This window comes from Malus sylvestris, chromosome 5, assembly GCF_916048215.2.
Source record: "Malus sylvestris chromosome 5, drMalSylv7.2, whole genome shotgun sequence".
Classification (NCBI taxonomy): Eukaryota; Viridiplantae; Streptophyta; class Magnoliopsida; order Rosales; family Rosaceae; genus Malus; species Malus sylvestris.
The window spans coordinates 38,980,836-38,999,399 of NC_062264.1; the positions used below are offsets into that span (position 1 = coordinate 38,980,836).

Sequence of the window (18,564 nt, forward strand, 5' to 3'; positions counted from 1 at the left end):
ACAAACAAAGAGCTCAAATCCTCTGGTCTTAAACCTTCGAACATTAGGGTTCGAAGAGGATCCGAATTCTGTGTTTAGGGTCTGCAGACACGTGGTCCTGAAGTCAGATCTTAGTTTTAGATTTGATTCTTACCAAATCAATTTCATGCCACATGCTTATGGCTAGCCTCAATCTTAGCCCGCCCGTTTGCTTCTTACTATAAATAATATCGTATGTACTGAAAAAAAAAAAAGTTGGTGTTATTGGCTTTAGTCTAGGGTTCGGAGCTTCTCTCAGCGACCCGGAGACCCTTTTAACATTCAGTTTCGCATTTAACCCTACGAAATGCGCAATGTCGATTGTTTTCGGGTCGGGTAGTTTCCACATCATCAATGGTCAAAGATTCAATGAACATTCTGTTCTCTTTTATTTTACTTAGGCCGGAAAATACATCTTTGAATAGATAGCTGGTTCCGTTTGAGTTGTAGATACAGTTTCACGTGTAGAACCTGCAGCTCCTGCTAAACGGATTCTATCAACTTCTCCGCAAGCTGCCATAAGGTTTTGAAATACAGGGTTCGACCTATCACTTCTGTTAACAAGAATGCTACCCTCGTCAACTAACCGTACAAAAGTGTCATTCTGAAACCTTTCCGCGTTTTCCTTGAACAACTTCAACCACGCTGTCTTCGAGAATGCCTGCAGCTCACCGAGATTTTGAGTGGTAATACAGGAGAGAGCAGCAGCATAGTCATCTTTCTCTAGCTTCGTGCAGAACCGTTCCTTCACGAGAGGAGGTGGTGGAATCCGGTCTGCCTCGGTCAAGTGCATCCAGGTCATGTCCAGCAGCTCCGCCTGAAAATCATGAATGCAGAAGACATTCAAATTCAGGTCATCAACACTGGACATTTCCAGACAAGTGATGACTATATTCCGAGAGGTGGAACATAAGTATACAAGAAAGAAATTATACCCTTCCGGCTTTGCAAGCGTCCAATATCATCCGAAGATGGCGTTTAGCATTGAAGTGAAACCCATGGTGTAACATCCTTTTGTAAACATACTCGAAATCATCCCACCTCTTTTCTGTGACGCAGGCATCTAACAAGGTGTTGAAAGTGTAGCTATCTGGTATTATCCGAACCTTATAATCGGATCCATTGGTGATATTATTCCCATCATCTAACATCCTCAGGAACAGATCTTTCGCTTTTTCAAACATTCTGTGGTCCAAGTAAGCTTTCAGCATTATGTTGCAAGTAACAAGATTTGGAGAGCAAAAGTTCTCCATTTGTTTGAAAACATAGGCTGCATTTTCAACGCTTCCAGCGTCCAAACAAGCTTGAATTAAACCGGTATAAGTCACTACTAGAGGCTTGTTTGCAACCTTACATATCTTCTCAATCTGTGAAGAGAAGGAATGATGGAGTAAGTGACCCAACTGTATAATGCATGCTAAAGTGCCAAGCCAAATGATACAAAAATGCTTAATGGGAATAAATTTTCACTGATGTAATGCAATGGAAGCTCAAATTACCTGCATTAGTGCTTCTTGGCACCTTCCATCACTACAAAGACATCGAGCAAAGTCATAATAGAGAGCCGCATAACCTACTATTCCTCGTTTTTCCATGTTGTGAACAACCGATACAGCCTCATCTATTTTACCTTCTCTCCAAAGAGTGTTCACAATAACTGCATTCATAAGGAACCATCAATATTACCCATCTACGACAAAACACAAGGTGAGACAATAATCCAGTAAAATACCTCGGTAAGTTAAAGCATTTGGTATAGAAGATTTCTGCACTTTCTTGAAAAACTCATGAACCAAGTTGTACTTGCCACATGCTAGCATCACCTGATTCAGTGAAAACAGTTTCAGGTATGCATAATTTGAAAGAGATATTCAGGGTAATTTAGCACCCTAGTACCAGGCTCATAAATATTATAAAATCAAATAGATTGGCCCAAAAAGTTAAATGATTCATGAATAAGCCTAGATTGGCCCAAAAAGTTGCACGAAAGGAGCTCCAGAGCAAGGACAGGTAGAAAACTATATAAAAATGAGTGAGGGGCTATACTTAAATTTACTTAATTCAACAAGGTTATACCCTGTTTCATTGAAAGCTGACAATCAAACAGAATATCTACATAAATACATAAACCAACCAGCACACACATGAAAAACTAAACTCATTAACACTGACTTCATGACAAAAGAAAATACTTGGGAACAACTAGTAGGGGTTTGGGAGATAGTCAATGGACCAGAAGAAAGAAACCAGGGGGACTTATACCTCCATGACAAGTCCATATGTTGTTGTGGCAGGCTGTAGGCCTTGTTGCTTCAACTGCTGCAAAACCCAAAATGCTCCTTCCCATTGTTTGCGCTGAACACAGGCATTTAATACCTGCACATACAATTCATTACACCCATATATATAGAACTGCACTCATGTTTGCATCAATTATCATCAACTACTACTTACCGCATGAAAGACAACAATATCTGGTTCCAGCCGAGGATCCCACTTCCCAAGTGCCCCGGTTTTGAACTTCTTCTTAGGAGGAGATCGCATAGTATCAATCACATCAAAAAGTTCCCTCATATGTCCTACTTGTCCAAGAGTTACAGCAATAGAATGATAAGCTACCAAGTCGGGATACGAGGACATTTGTTCCTGGACATAAAACAAAAAGAAAAGATAAGATTGGTTGGTCACAGTATTCTTCTTCCCTTGACTATAATCATGTTTTATGAGCACAAAGCATACTGTAGAAAATAACAATTTGCATGACTTACCAGCATTGCATGAAATACATTAAGTGCTTCCACAGGCCTCCTTGCCTTTCCAAGTACATCAAGTGCAGTTGTGTATATGTATCTGAATTTCAAAAGGGGAAATGCTTCAAATTGTTCTCAGATACAACGATTAGTGACAGCAATCTTACATAGTTATTCAACAAGATATTTAACAGTCATGTGAAAGCCAAGACAGTAACAAAGAAAGCAGTAACAACTAACAAGAACCATTTGATTTCTACTTCTTTTCTTCAAAAACTATTCTTTTGTACCCAGACATTGCAACACGTGAAAATTAGTCACTATGGATGATAGATGATTTGCACAACATATTAGAAATAGTTTTGGTAATATCTACACTCCTTCAAGTTCCATCCACTAATCATGACAATTTCTTAAAAGAAACTGTTGCAGCACTACGGATTCAAGCCCATCTAAATGCTGAAATGCTGAAACGGAGTCTAAAGCCCCATATGAGATTTGCCATACTTTCCTAAGCAGGAGTGTATGCCAAGCTTCATACTTAATGCTCTAATAGTTTCTTAGGGAAAAATACCTGAGCTTGTGGGATTTGAAACGTTCACGCATTTGAAGCCACTCAATAACTTGTAGCACCCGTCTCCAGTTTCCTAGTTTTCCCAATAGCTGGATAACTCTCAATATTGAATGATCTGTGAATCTGATTTGTGCACTTCGCATCATCTTTGAAAACATCCACTCAGGCATGTCAATGTCTGCACCATTCAGCCTGTTAAAATAATTACTTAACATTAATGAGATCATGAGAATCCATAACTACAATATATTAACACTTGATACGAGATATCTAATTTGGTAAATCAAAAAAGGGAAATAGAGAAAAATACAGGAAATGACAAGCAAAACCTATCAAACTGTCAACGACAATCTTTTTTTTTTAGGACATGACCGTCCCCGTCCCAATCCCAAGTAGTTCTAACGGGAAAAAAAAAACACTGTATAAAGTCACATGATGGTTCTGCAACCCAGTTTACAGGCGGAATTAAGTATAGTCACCCCTAGACTATAACTACACAACTACCATGTTGCATAAACTCTGGCGTGATTAGTTCTACTGAGAAGATTGATGAACTAACAAACTACAGAAACTTTTCGGAAAACATAATACAATTGCTGTAAAAGACCAAACTTAGCTTGGCTTGCATGATGCTCTATAAAACACATGATAATATAGCCAGCAGACATACTTAACAACTCACTAATAGGCCATACCCCCCATACATTTAAACCATGTCGTCCGCTGAAGTACGAGAAATAGTAAACGCTGAAAATCAATAATGTCAGTCTCTTTTTTTTTTTTCCTAAATTTCCTAAAAATAAAAGAGTAACACTAATTTGTCAACAATTGCCAAGTCAATTTCATCAATCTAAAAGGTAATTCTTCCAATATAAGAAGAGGAAAAAGGCACAGAGCGCATACCATTTTGCTAGCTTCTGGATTCTCTGCTCCATTTCCATTTGTGAAACTCGTGGCTTGTCCATAATATCACCGAATTCATCAAAATTCTGAAATGCTGCTCTTTCCACCTCCAAGCTTTTTTCATTAAATCTTTTAGGGAAATCCCTACCACTCTTAGTTACACTTCTTGGAACAAAACCTCTATCAGTGGCTTTATCAGCATTGCTGTGGTTCCTTTCAACTCCATCTTCATTTCTAACACCAAATTTCCCTCTTTCAACGGCTTTATCCCTTGACTTGTAAACTCTCGGGCCATCTCTCGCATTTCGTGCCATTGTACTTTTACCTTTGAAGTCTACTTCCTGTTCTAGCCGACCAGTAACTCCCGGGCCATCTTTTGCATTTCGTACCGTTGTACTTTTACCTTTGAAGTCCAATCCTGGTTCTACCCTACCAGTATATTTTGACCATCTTCCATCTCTTGTCTCTCCCCTTATCATCTTCTTATCCTTTTCATCCTTGTTGTTCTGTCTGCTATCATATTCATCCTTAAACCCTTTAACTCGTTCACTTTCATGCGTGCTTCCATTTCTATTTCCAAGCGACTCATATTTTGACGCCTTCTCTCGATTCAAATTCCCTTCAGGCTCCCCCAATTTTGCATCCTCTTCACTACCCTCAGACAACAGTCTCCTGGAAACACCTCTTCTCCGCACACTATGCTTCGGATTCTCTTCTTTCGATCTCTGCTGCTTATCTCTATCACTTCTAAGCCTAACAGTCCCCATAACCTTCAAGTACTGATCAAATGACGGCTTAAATTCGAATTCCTTCTCTAAAATTTCAGACCCTTCCTTCGACAGAGCACTAATAACAGTTCTGGAATTCACGAACTTAATACCGAAAACCCGATTCCTCTTCACATTCTTCTCATTTAATCCAACACCGAAAATGGGTCTCCGGAAAATCGAAAACCCAGATAATGGAAGCGACTTTGGGCAACAATTCGTAGCAAAAACCCCATTCCTCTGAAAATTGGAGACACCCGGTTGAGCGTTGGCCATAACCATCACCTCCATTTCTCAATTCATCCAACAAATTTCACATAGCATCGTTTAAAGTTTGAGACTTTCCCTCTCACGTGCTGAGCTACTGAGTGAAACAATATAGGAAATACAGAGAGAGAGAGAGGAATTCAATTACAGAGACGATGAACTACGAACTTAAAATTGAAGAAGCAGAAGAGCTCGAAGCAGAAATGGCTACCATGAAAGCAGTCCAAGGTTCTGGGGAAGAAGCACTTGAATTTGTCGTTCGAGATATATCCCTTGAAAACCCGGGAATATCAACGAATATTGGAAGAAAAAGAAGAATATTGGGCCGGGTATTGGCCCAAAAAGTTGTACGGGCCCGAGTTTGTAATGTAGAAAGTGTATCACCCCCTAGAAGTGGGGTCTCCCGGCACAGAATACGACCGTTGGCCACGTAGCTATTGAACCCGGAGAGAGCATTCAAATTTCAAAAATTCAAAAGTTGGGACAAATAAAGAAAGAAAGCTGCCACTTTTCTCTCTCGCATAGCTCCTCAGCTGGTCTTGGAATTTGAGCTTTTATATCTTCCCTTTGGTCCCAAAGATTTGAATGTAATCATCACCCCATTTCATCACTTCAACTAGATTTAGGTTGTTTTTTTGGAGCATCCCATGTTTCAATTGAGTGCCAATTGTTAGACGTTTTCTGTAAAAATTGTGGTTTTTCACGATGAGAGAAGAGAGCCCATCAGAAACCAGAGCAAGATCGATCAAATTTTCAGACCAAAACCAGATTCCGAAATGTTCGAATGTGAAGGGCAGCAGCAATTCTTCGAGGTTGAGGTCTGCTTCCTCATGGGGTTCTCACATTGTGAAAGGGCTTGCCGGGGACAAGAAGGCCAAAGCGCAGCCCACAGTCACCAGCAAGAAACCACCGCTAACGGGGTACGATTTAGCGAACCAGAAGATCCCTTTTGCGCCTGCTCAGCCGCGCGTCAAACGCTCGCTGATTGGCGATTTGGCGTGCTCTGTGAATGCTAATCAGGTTGGGAAATTTTGAAAAGTAGCTAATTTTAGAGTCATGAATTGAATTTTAACCAAAGCTTCTAACTTTCTAACCAAAATCCCAGATAAAAAGTCTTTATCCTTAGCAATCCATATACTTTCCGTTCGGAGTTGTAGGCGACAGTATTACTTAGCCTGATTTCTGTGTAGGCCAACCTAAAAACAGTCTTGGCTCCGACTTTGGCCTCTTAGGACTTTATCATCTTCTAAGTTGATAATTGGAGACTACTTAACTAAGCAGGCACATGTATGCCATTGAATAGAAAGAACATGAATGAATGGTACCCAGCACTACCTTTCGTGTTTGGTTTGCAAGAAAATTAAGAAATTTTGAAGGAGATTTCATAAGCCTCCTTTGTTTGGAATTCTATATGATCATGTCTGTATACGTGTGAGTGTGTTACTTGCAGTTTGGATTCAGGTTTTCCTTTTTTAGGGTTTTGTGATGGGTTCTGCATTGTGAAGTGACAGGGAAGAGTGCTTCGTTTAAAATTGGACTTTTATGTGTTTCTGTGACTTCTTGTTTGGATACAAGGTTTTCCTTTTCTGGGTTTTGTGTTGGGTGACGTGTTGTTTGGATACAAGGTTTCCTTTTATGGGTTTTGTGTTGGGTTCTGTACTGTGAAGTGATAGAACAGGGTTTTCTCTAAATTTGGGGAATTTCTATTATTACGGGTAACTAAGACCTTTTACTTGAGTTTTTGGTTAAGATTATAAGAAGTTTGCAAGTGTGGTTAAAATTCAATTCATGCCTCTAAAATTGTCTATTTTTCAAAATTTTCCAATCAGGTTCATCCTCAGATGCATCCGACGCACCGGAGGCAGTCGTCCCGAGATTTGTTTATTGAGCTTGATCACTTGAGGAACTTGCTTCGGGAGTCTAAGGAAAGGGAGTTTCAGTTGCAAGCTGAGTTGTCGGAGTGTAAGCGAAACCCGACGGTCTTGGAGCTTGAGAGGGAGCTTGAGGTGAAAAGGAGGGAGCTTGATGGTCTGGCTCGGAAAGTTGAGCTGCTGGAAGAAGAAAAAACTAGTCTCTCCGATCAATTGACATCAATTTTGGAGAGGAGTGAAGTGATTTTGAAAAGAGAAGATCATGAAACCTCAGTGGCATCAGCATCGGGGAGTGCGGAAATGGAGGTTTTAGAGTTGAGGCGCCTGAACAAGGAGTTGCAGCTTCAGAAGAGAAATCTTGCTAGCAAATTTTCTTCTGCAACATCCCAGTTGGCTTCTCTGGCAAAGGCTTCAGAGGTACAATCAACTTCCTTGGTTACTTAAATTTGGCATCGGAAGCTCAAAGCTGACCTTAAATTTGTGTTCTATGTTTGAGAATGCTTCTGGAATGACTAAAAGCGCTTCATGACAACACAAAGCGCTTTTTGGAGAATCACCTGCGAAATGCTTCTTTAATAAAAACTTCAATGTATTTCTAATGAAAGCATTTCTAGAAGACGTGCTTATGAGCGGAAAAGCTTCCATCAGAAGAATTCCAAACACATTAATTACTTTGTTTTCGTTAGAATTACTGGTTTACGTGACTTGGTTGTCCTGGTTTAGCTTTGTTTGCTTACTGAAATTTGTTATATTGGTTATCATCAGAGTGACATTCTTGAGAAGATTAAAGCCGAGGCGTCTGCGCTAAGACATACAAACGAAGATTTGTGCAAACAAGTTGAAGGTTTACAAATGAGTAGGTTGAATGAGGTTGAGGAGCTGGCATACCTGAGGTGGGTGAATTCATGTTTACGAAACGAGTTGCAGAACTCATCCTCCACCGCAAATTCTGATAACACATTAAGTCCCACTTCGATTGAGAGGAGTAGAAAATCTGATGGAGCACTTTCATTTAGAAGCAGCAAGTACTTAGAATACAGTGGTGGAAAGCGATTGAATCTTATGAAGGAACTAAAGAACTGGCCAATTGCTGACGAGGATTTGCCTAACTTAGAAAGCTCAGACGAGGAAGCAGGAAGTCCGAAAAGAAGACACTCAATAAGTGGATCAAGATTCTTTGCAGAAGACTTGGTGCAGACAAATAAGAGAAGGCAGTCTGATGGTTTTATGTGTGTCCAAGAAATGGAGAAAGATACAAAGACTGTAACCTCTCAAGAATATGATTTGGGAATCCTTCACGGATCACAGTTCTTCGGAAATTGTCACGAAATTAATAAACTTCCATCTTGCTTAGATGTTGAGAAAAGGGCCTTGAGAATTCCCAACCCCCCTCCCAGGCCTTCATGTTCCATTTCTAGTGGAACCAAAGTGGATAGTTCTGCGCAAGTTCCTCCACCACCACCGCTTCCACCACCCCCACCGCCTCCTCCTAAGTTTGCGACGAAGACTAGTCCCACAGGAGTGGTACAAAGAGCCCCACAAGTAGTTGAGTTTTATCATTCACTGATGAAGAGAGATTCTAGGAAAGATTCTTCAAATGGAGGAGTTCCTGATGGTCCAGATGTTGCAAATGTTCGTAGTAGCATGATCGGAGAAATTGAGAATCGATCATCACATTTGCTTGCTGTAAGTGATCACTTGCCCCGTTATTTATAATTTGGCTGCTTGAAGTTCATTTCTTCTAAGTTATAGTTTCTTTTGAAGTCATAGGCTTTCTAGCAGACTAGACCACTGCAAATCCTTATTGAATGAAACCGCCATTTGCTTTGCAGATAAAGGCAGATGTGGAGACTCAAGGAGAATTCGTGAATTCGTTGATAAGAGAAGTGAACAATGCAGTTTATCAAAACATTGAAGATGTCGTGGCATTCGTGAAGTGGCTCGATGACGAACTTTCCTTTCTTGTAAGTTTGATCTTTCAAACGACCAGAAAAACCGGTTTATAATTTTTTGTGCAATATTTCAGTCTTCACCTACTGTGATGTAATGGTTGATTTGTGTCAAATGGAACTGGGACCCCATGCCGATTTCTTACTGTTAAGCTTACTTTCTGTTGAAAGGTGGATGAGAGGGCAGTCCTAAAGCACTTTGATTGGCCAGAAAAGAAAGCTGACACACTGCGAGAAGCAGCATTCAGCTACAGGGATCTCAAGAAACTAGAGTTTGAAGTGTCTTCTTACAAGGATGATAACAGACTGGCTTGTGACATTGCACTAAAGAAAATGGTTTCCTTGTCTGAGAAGTAAGAACCTTTGTGGCTAATTTCTTAGAATGTTCAATCCTTTTCCTACTAGTTAAACTTACCAAGGTTTCCTTACCTCTCACAGGATGGAGCGTACAGTTTATAGCCTTTTCCGGACAAGGGAGTCGTTGATGCGTAATTGCAGGGACTTCAAAATCCCCACAGACTGGATGCTTGACAATGGAATTTTAAGCAAGGTAGACTTTTGATATTCTTTATGAACGAATAGTGGTCACCTTTGTGCATCGCATATCTAATTTGATGCCGATCTTGCAGATAAAGTTTGGCTCAGTCAAGTTGGCAAAGATGTACATGACGAGAGTGGCTATGGAACTTCAGTTGAAGGCAGCAGCGGAGAAAGATCCTGCAATGGATTACATGCTGCTTCAGGGAGTGAGATTTGCTTTCAGAGTTCATCAGGTTAGTAGAACAAAAAAGATCCAAAATTATTTGTGCTTTTTTGTCCATTCAAAATGCAGAAGATTGAGATATATTTCTTGCTTGATATGCAGTTTGCAGGGGGATTCGATGCAGACACAATGCACGCGTTCGAGGAACTTCGCTACCTTGCTCATCTTCTCAACAAAAAGTAAAGAGGCAGAGGTGGAAGGCTATATGGAACATTTTTGGCTTACCATCTCAGTAAGCTTCACACGGGAAAATATATACGTTCTGTACTAAGCATTCTGGGCAAGACAGCACAATTCGGCTGTAGATTGTGTGAAAACAAATATGTATACATTAGGTTCTGCAACGACTTCTTGTAAGTTGTACGAAAAGAATTATACAACTTCTTCAGAGTTTCATACTCATCTCTCAACAAGATCTTCCTCATGTGCTGGGAGTCCTTACTGTTATATTGAGATTGTGGGGAAGTTGGCTCAAGTGTGATAGTGGTGGATGTGACAAAACGGCTACATAGCGGTTGTATTGCAGCGGCCTCCGGTGATAGAGAGATGTGCAATCTGCTGGATAGCATCGGTGTGGTGACAGTGACAGGGTGAAGGTGTAGGTAGCAACTAAGATATTTGAGTAGTAGAAACAGGGATGACAAAGAAGGAAGAAGCACAAGGTCTCATATCCATTGGAATGAAAGACGATAAAAACAGATGAAACCAATTGCAATTGCACCCTTCAAATCTCGCAAACATTCAATCAAGGACATCAAAACCTTTATGAATCCAGTAAAAAGTAAACTAATTTGCTTCGCCAATACTCAGAGCTCGTTTTCTTTACAATTCTTGTAATTCACAATCAGCTTTGCAGTATATTGTGACAAATTTGTACATTCTCACACAAAAACAGTTGCTTCCAACTGTAAAGTCTCAAGTAAATCAACATTTGAAGGCCTAATCGTCACGTCTGACTTCAAAAACGAACTGTACACTGCAGAAGCGAACAAGTCAAGGTTAATCATCTGTGAAATCCATAATATTTCCTCACAGCATAAAATGACTTCAAAAGCAAAACAAGAAAGATCAGCTTTCCTAATCAGACCTCTTTCGGCAACAAAACAATCACCGTTTGACCAGTATACATTGCTAACATTAGGAAATAGAACAATCAAGGATTCTTAAAAGATTTCTAGAAAATCTGGAGAGCAGATTTCTATCACCGTACACAAGAATGAATACAAGTATAGAGCTTCCCCTAGACCTGCACACTATTTTATCTGTTTTGACAAATAAAAGCAATACCTAAAGGTTCACTGGATGGTGCAGGCAAATTGGTCGAGTTACATCTTTCGTTACTAACCATTCGACCTATTTAAATTTTATCATATTGTCAAAGCCGAAACAAAACAAGCCCAATATTTCTGGCTTCATGTAAGTCTAATGCCTCACAGGACTGCCTGGTATCGATACAAAATTATCCTGACCTTGACAGTTAAAAGCACTAGGGATGGGGGCTATATGAACTCATAGACGGCCTAGTATCAAGGTACGAGACACATGCATTAGGCAACTTCATCATTTTCCGGTGAGCTATTCGATTCTTGCATCTGCCAGTTCTTTTTTCAAATTTGTGGATTTGGTTTTGTTCAATTTTAAGTGTTAACTCTTTCTTTGTAGGTTTTGTTGTTCAAAATCTTGAGGCTTTTGCTTTGCTGTTCTTCGAATATCTGTTAGAATTGTTTATTTCTGCTTCTATTTGGTTAGGTTCGAAATATTTTTCTGCTCTTTTGATCTGTCCTTTGCAAGAAAGTGTTGCATGTTTCTAGCGGCAAAGGTTTTGATTTTGCATTTTTTTGGGTACTTTTTGTTAACGAGAGACATGGGGAGTTTTTTTGAGTGAAATTTTTAATTCCATTGTATTCTGGGTTGGAGAGTTTTGTAGCATGCTTATCCAAGCATGCAAGTTTTCTGACAGATCCGGAAGTATATCGAGTTGGAGGGTGGGATATTGCAAAGTAATATAATCAGGTTCAGGTTGCAGATGGTTAGAGAAAAATAGTAGAGAAGGGATGGAAGAAAAATTTAGGATTAGGGGTACGTAAACAGAGGAAGGAAAGAAGAATGTGAGAGATGAATGGGCTGAGTTCTTTGGACTAATTTTTTTTTCAAATTGATTTGGAAATTTGTTTGGGTTTTGGGTTGTGATTTGGACTAATTTTCTTGGGGTCCATAACTTTGCATATTATTGAAGAAGCTATGTAAAGGAGAATGATTATATATATATATATATATATATATATATATATCTATCTCTGTGTGTGTGTAAGAAAAAGGAGAGTGCTCAATCAGTTGATATAATGTCATTTACTTGCCTTTTTATTTATTCTTTACCTTTTATTATTGTGAAGTAATTCGGTAAGTCATTTTGTTTGGCATTATTATTTAATCAAGGACATCATTGTTTATACTCGATATTTGATTAAATAAACTGTGTAAAGAATAGTTGTTTTTAAGTTAAGAGCGACGGGTTGCAAGGTAGATATAAAATGTTAAGGTGGGATAAAATTGAAGTGGCAAGGGTGGGAAAAAGATTTATAATTTGTGGTAGAAAAATAGAAGAAAGATAGGAGAGTGTAAGGCAAGAATGGATTAACCTCATCTGGAGACCAAGGTTTCCCGAAACTACTGCTACATATTTAGGCCTGCATTGCATACTAGTTGATGAAAGGGTAAGAAATTATAGTTCCATTGTTTTAAATAAACCTGGCAACAAGGATGATGAACAACGGGGATAATATTTTTTTATTGTTATCATCTTTCTTTTTTGGTTCTTTTTAGTTGTCCCCATATTGAATAGTTTGTTGGTATTAAATTTTTCTGCATTCAAGAAACTAAATGCTACTTAAAAAAGTTTTAATTCTTTGAAATACTTTTCTCATTATTGAAAATACATATGTGCATGTATTGAAAAAATATTGACATTTCTCTATACAATGTATTTTTACAATCTAACTACACTCTTTGTTAAATTTGAAGATATCATGAGTCACATAACTGCTGTAAGACATTTGGTGCTGAAACAAGTTAATCAACGAATTGAACTGAAGTGTGATGTAGTGATTCGAAACATAAGGTTATTCTTCCTTCGTTTTACTTGACAGTTGTTTACCATGTTTCTTTTCTTTGCATTACAAAATATTTAAATTTTATCCAGCGAGTCCATTTTATCAAATCATTGTTTAGTGCTTGCATTGTTAATTATTACACTTGCTGATAGATTGCTTTATATAATTTTTACTCACTTGTTAAAAATTTGATTGGAATTTGCTTTTCTTGTAGAAAAGACGAGTTGATGGTTACACTATTGGCAGATGTTGCTTGAAATTTTGCTTCTTTGTCGATTGAAGCATTGTCTCTGCTGATTATCGTGACTTTTACACGTTTAAAGGTCAAGCTGTAACTATGTTTTAATTAAAAACCAATCTATTTACTATTAATTTTTTAAATTATATTTAAATGATTTAATATGCACTTTGGTAATATTTCCTCAACATGTTACGCAAGCAAATTCACTTCTTTAGTTCAAATAGGTTGACAACTCTTTTCCTGCAAGTACACACAGCAATTAAACAACGGTGTTACACTATTTGGTGCCACTTTGAATATTTGTTTTCAAATTAGATAATAGTGTTTCATACAAATGCAAACATTTAGTTGAAATTGCTTGGCAACTCTTTTCCTGCATGTATACGCACGAATTAAATAATGGTTTTAAACTATTTGGTATCACTGACACTCTCAATATTTGTTTTAGAATTTGGTGAAGTTAAAATAATATTTGAATGAAATTGATTCATAATTGTTTACTACATCTGTTCAAAGGAAGATCAAATTTTTCTTGACAAGACACTGTTTGCTTGATGAATAAGTGTGCAGAATATGTGACAAGACACTGTTATAATCTAATCTACTACCAAATTTTCTTGATTTTGGACTTGGTCAATGGATATCTGTATGTCCTATCTTGAATATATACTTGCATGCATAACGATGCAGCGCCACACATCATCATTCATCACATCCTTGTTTGTTTGTTTGCATTGTCCTGTCGTAAGTTATTGTTTACAGTCTTCTCTTCCTTTTCCGTGCTCTTGTTATTTTGTAATTAAAATCCATTTCGTTTTATAGTGTTTGGTTGAAATGGACGAAAGTGCTTCTGGGGTTGGAGAAGTCCCTTTAGGAAGCTTCTGTAGGAAGTCTTGCCTGTTGAAGTACAGGAAACACTTGGCTTTCTAACTCAACTCTCAAGTGTTTCCCTTCAGGTTGCTGACGTCACACATGCATTGCAATTAAAATCCATTTCGCTTTATAATATGCTTACTTTACTTTGATATAATTACTTGTTGAAATTAAAATCCATATCATGGAGGTGTTGCTAGTGGTGGTCTTCGTAAATTGATACCATGCATTGCAAGAACAGCAGTTGCTGTTGGAGTGGATGGAATTTTCGTGGAGGTAAAGTAATTTGCTGTTGGAGTGGTGAATACATTGTCATTCTCATTTATCTGCAACTATGTGTATGAAAATTTGATGGTCTTTCTTAGCTGTCAATTGTATGGCCACATAAAGTTGCCCATACAAAAATTTCTCAAGGTATTATGCATTCATACATATTACACACACACACATACGTATCTACACACTTGCATACAGATTTGGCATGCTAAGATTTTCCCTTGGGTACCTAGGTACGTGACGATCCTTCCAAAGCGCCAGTTGACGGTCCAACTCAATGGGTGAGTCATGCTATTTCGTTTTCATGTGCATTTTAGATTAGATGGGTCCCACCCACCCACACTTTCATTCCCCAGTGTTGGTAAGCACTGGAATCCCTTGACAGTCGTGCAATTCCCATTTCTCTTTCTTCTGTTCCCCCTTACTTGAGGATATTTGACCATAGCATTTCTCCACTCTGGATATTTGATTGCCTCACGGTTTCAAATTCATTAATAGCAACGTGCATAGCATACCTAGGATTTGGTTTGTGTATTCCCGATTTGGAGAGTGTGGTCATAGAGTGGGCTGGTTCAATAGGAGCCTCGTGAGGCACTGGCAAAGGTTCTTGTCTTACTGTAACTTACTCATTCAACCGGACAAGAATTTTCTGCCATCCACTTCCGATGCTCTTTCCGTGCTCTTCTATTTGTGTAGTTACGGTTAAATCACGTCAATATTTTATATTACTATTCATTTTTATCTTATTATTTTTATAAAAAATTAATATAAAATGTTGATATGATATAACCGTGATCATACAAAACAAAAGGACACGGAAAGAATACCGAAAGAGGAGAGCAAACAATCCTTGTCCCATTCAACACGGAAGGAGGACCTAGAGGAGTAGGGTGTGAAGTCACATCTATGGTGTCATGTAGAATAGGTTTAGACGTAGGGTTAGATGGGGTGACTATTGGGCATGGGGTAGCAGATGTGGATGGTATTTGTTTTTTTTTTTAAACCGTGCGGTGGTTGATGTTTGCAGGAAATAGATATCTCGGTGAAAGGAGCATTAATTAGAGGAAAAGTGAATAAGAGATCTGGTCAAAGAGACTACCTTGTGTTTGAACGCTCTCGAGGGAAGATGTGAATCCTTGAAAGGGAAAACAGTCTTCATTGAATAAGACATGGCGTCTCGTGAACAAATTGTTACATTTATAGCCTTAATGTTTCAAAGAATAACCTAAAAACACATATGATTTTGTTTTCTGTTGAAGTTTATTGTGTGCATACGGCACCAACCAGGAAAAGCATTGCCAACCAAATATTTTAAGCATATCATATTTTAGCTGTGTTTGAAAAAGCTTCTCATAAGGTGATTTGTGAGATAGGACACGGGTTGGCAACCTATTGATTAGATAGGTTGCTGTAGAACACGCATCGAACCAAAACTTGTTAGGCATATATATAGGATTGAGAAAGCGTAACAATACTAGTTTCAACAATATGTCGGTGTTTTTAGGCTGCAAATTCATTTTGTTCTGAAATAGTTTCCTAATTTCAGAATAAAAGAAAGGAAAAGAAAAAGAAATGATAAACACATATCATTTTTAACTTCTTACGCATTCGGTGATTATGTCTGATTTATTCGATTTAATAGTTAAAATTAAAAAGTAATGTGTGAAAGTGTGAGAATCACTTTCCGAAAACGCCATGTAGGACAAATGTTTTCAACCATCAGAGAAAAACGTGTGTAGAACCAGGTCGCAGAGGAAAAGTATCTAAATCCGTTTTCATAATTTTACACTACAAAAAAAGAAGAGGTTTCAGCTGAAGACACTTAATTCAAAGTTTCGACTGCACACGGATTTCTGCTACCCATCAGAATCAGGTTCCAGCTGTGTCGACAATGACTTGCCAACTTGTAAAAGGGGTTGTGAGTCACCATCGGACGACTTTCGTATCAACTCCTCGACCTACTACATCAATAATCTGTTCATATGAATTCTGGAATTTAGTAGCTAAAAGTCACCATCACCAAAAGCATAGCAAAGAATATTGTGCGTAATAATGGAGAGCCACTATCACCTCACCATTGCTCACCATTTGCTTGTTTTACTTTTGGCGTCTTCCTACATGCAGACTAGTACAAAACTCTGTTTCTGTTTGGCCGGTGGTGAACTTTCAAGCGGTGTGAAAACAACAGGAATGAAGATTTTGAATCTTCAGCTGAGTTGACACGTGGTCCAAGGTCCCGCAACAAGAGTTGTCCATTAGACTCACCAATTGAGAAGGAAGAACTAGGAATCACTGTTCGTAGAGATAAATATAACTTACCAGATTTTCAGACAGATTATGAAAAAGCGAAGTTTTATGTCATCAAGTCTTACAGTGGAGATGATGTCCATAAGTCCATTAAATATGATGTTTGGGCCAGCACTCCCAACGGCAATAAGAAATTGGATGCAGCATTTCATGATTCTGAGTTGAAATTGAGAGAGACAAACACTCAGTATCCCATCTTTCTCTTCTTCTCGGTTAGTTTGGTATATGCAATTTCTCTTGATTTTTGGGTTATAGAGTTTCATTATGTAGTATGCCCGGTCATGCACTGAGAATAAACTTTTATTATTGTTCTCAGGTAAATGGAAGTGGACAGTTTGTCGGTGTAGCTGAGATGATTGGACAGGTAGATTTTAATAAAGATATGGATTTCTGGCAAGTTGACAAGTGGAGTGGATTCTTTCCAGTAAAGTGGCATGTAATAAAGGACATACCGAACCCTCAGTTGCGGCACATTATCCTGGAAAACAATGACAACAGACCAGTAACTTTTACCCGGGACACTCAGGAGGTACTATTTCTATTTTTGATCTCATGGGCAGCTGCATTTTTTCGTGACACATTATAGCTTCATTTTCCTTGTTTGCTCTATTGGATGTTCTCTGTTTCATCGTTATGACATGATTGTAATTAAGACTCTTTCACATGTATTATAATGTTCAGATTGGACACAAGCAAGGTTTGGAAATGCTGAACATTTTTAAAAGTTACACCGCTAAAACATCTTTTGCTAGATGACTTTACGTTCTATGAAAATCGGGAGAAGTCTCTGCAAGGCAAAAGGAGCAATAAACCCGCAACTTTGAAGATGGAAAATTACGATAATGGTAAGATAAATTGCGACAACCTCACCGGTCATGTCGTGAAGATGGACCTCCGGCATCCATATCTACATTCCATTTCTGATGAAGAGTTGGACGTCTGGGCTTTGAATTGGGAGGTAAGATAAATGCTTCTCTGTTGAGCTTGAAACATTTAAATTACCTTGATCTCAATCTTTTTGATAGCAATCAAATTCCTAAGTTCTTCGGGGAACTTAAAAGTTTGCAATATCTCAATCTCTCCTCTGCGTCATTTGAAGGAGAGATTCCCCCTTCTCTTGGTAACCTGTCAACCCTCCATTTTCTTGACCTTGGGTGGAATTATGGCTTAACTTCCAGAAACTTGAATTGGCTGTCTCGCCTCTCTTCTCTAAAATACCTTGATCTCTGCGGCATGAATCTTGGCACCACAGGAGTCAATTGCGTGTATGCTGTTAATATGCTTCCTTCATTAGCAGAGTTACACTTATCTAATACAGGCTTAGAAGGCCAAATTCCTAGAGTCATTGGAAATTTGTGCAAGCTAAAGGTCTTAAGTCTTTCTTGGGACGAATTTAATTTGGGGGGGGGGGGGATTGAAGAGTTTTGGACAAGTTTCTCAAATTGTTCAAATATTGCATTAGAGTCACTAGATTTGTCTTCTTGTCAGCTGGGAAGCCAACTGCCGGTCTCCTTAGGAATGTTTAAAAGTTTGCAGATTCTGAAACTTATGAGAAATCATTTGTGGGGCTCAATTCCAGATTCCATTGGAAACTTGTCATCCTTGAAAACATTGGACCGCTCTAAAAATAATGAGTGGATCCATTCCACAAAGTCTGGGACAACTCTCTCATCTGGTTACCCTCGATCTGTCTTCTAATCTTTTGGAGGGCAATCTAACGGAAGCCCATTTCATAAATCGTACCCGGTTGCAACATCTTGGTGTAGGAGACACAGTCCAACCCATGTCCCTCATTTTCCACGCGTATGATTGGGTTCTTCCATTCAAACTACACACAATTAGTATCATAAATTGTCGGATAGGTCAATTGGGAGAGGAACGTTGCATAGCGATGG

At 38.6% G+C, this 18,564-nt stretch overlaps 2 protein-coding genes, 2 long non-coding RNA genes and 1 pseudogene across 4 annotated transcripts; 4 read left to right on the forward strand and 1 right to left on the reverse strand.

Moving 5' to 3' along the window:
* Nucleotides 1-383: 383 nt before the first annotated feature.
* Nucleotides 384-5,548, reverse strand: LOC126621069 (pentatricopeptide repeat-containing protein At1g30610, chloroplastic-like). Its single transcript, XM_050289437.1, has 9 exons — nucleotides 4,246-5,548; nucleotides 3,343-3,534; nucleotides 2,787-2,868; nucleotides 2,473-2,664; nucleotides 2,281-2,394; nucleotides 1,751-1,841; nucleotides 1,518-1,675; nucleotides 954-1,385; nucleotides 384-835 (listed from the first exon to the last, which is right to left on the reverse strand). The coding sequence occupies exons 1-9, from the start codon at nucleotides 5,301-5,303 to the stop codon at nucleotides 416-418; spliced, it is 2,739 nt and encodes a 912-aa protein (XP_050145394.1). The 5' UTR covers nucleotides 5,304-5,548; the 3' UTR covers nucleotides 384-415.
* A 210-nt stretch (nucleotides 5,549-5,758) lies between these two features.
* On the forward strand, nucleotides 5,759-10,260 carry LOC126621072 (protein CHUP1, chloroplastic-like). The gene is made up of 8 exons (XM_050289440.1): nucleotides 5,759-6,299; nucleotides 7,109-7,567; nucleotides 7,916-8,836; nucleotides 8,983-9,114; nucleotides 9,271-9,452; nucleotides 9,538-9,649; nucleotides 9,729-9,872; nucleotides 9,965-10,260. The coding sequence occupies exons 1-8, from the start codon at nucleotides 5,985-5,987 to the stop codon at nucleotides 10,043-10,045; spliced, it is 2,346 nt and encodes a 781-aa protein (XP_050145397.1). The 5' UTR covers nucleotides 5,759-5,984; the 3' UTR covers nucleotides 10,046-10,260.
* Nucleotides 10,261-11,272: 1,012 nt separating this feature from the next.
* On the forward strand, nucleotides 11,273-13,325 carry LOC126621099 (uncharacterized). Its single transcript, XR_007622799.1, has 3 exons — nucleotides 11,273-11,432; nucleotides 12,884-12,980; nucleotides 13,187-13,325. It is a non-coding gene; the product is annotated as an uncharacterized LOC126621099 (long non-coding RNA).
* Nucleotides 13,326-13,808: 483 nt separating this feature from the next.
* LOC126621096 (uncharacterized) lies at nucleotides 13,809-16,541 on the forward strand. The gene is made up of 3 exons (XR_007622797.1): nucleotides 13,809-14,362; nucleotides 14,596-14,643; nucleotides 15,390-16,541. It is a non-coding gene; the product is annotated as an uncharacterized LOC126621096 (long non-coding RNA).
* Nucleotide 16,542: 1 nt separating this feature from the next.
* On the forward strand, nucleotides 16,543-18,502 carry LOC126622887 (receptor-like protein 33; annotated as a pseudogene).
* The last annotated feature ends 62 nt before the right edge of the window (nucleotides 18,503-18,564 follow it).

Coding starts and splice junctions, on each gene's coding strand:
- LOC126621069 (XM_050289437.1), bottom strand. CDS start 5,303: ATGGAGGTGATGGTTATGGCCAACGCTCAACCGGGTGTCTCCAATTTT. Junction 2,665..2,786: donor ATGTATTTCATGCAATGCTG/GTAAGTCATGCA, acceptor TTTTATGTCCAG/GAACAAATGTCCTCGTATCC. Junction 1,676..1,750: donor AAATGCTTTAACTTACCGAG/GTATTTTACTGG, acceptor TTATGAATGCAG/TTATTGTGAACACTCTTTGG.
- LOC126621072 (XM_050289440.1), top strand. CDS start 5,985: ATGAGAGAAGAGAGCCCATCAGAAACCAGAGCAAGATCGATCAAATTT. Junction 6,300..7,108: donor GCTCTGTGAATGCTAATCAG/GTTGGGAAATTT, acceptor TTTTCCAATCAG/GTTCATCCTCAGATGCATCC. Junction 9,453..9,537: donor ATGGTTTCCTTGTCTGAGAA/GTAAGAACCTTT, acceptor TACCTCTCACAG/GATGGAGCGTACAGTTTATA.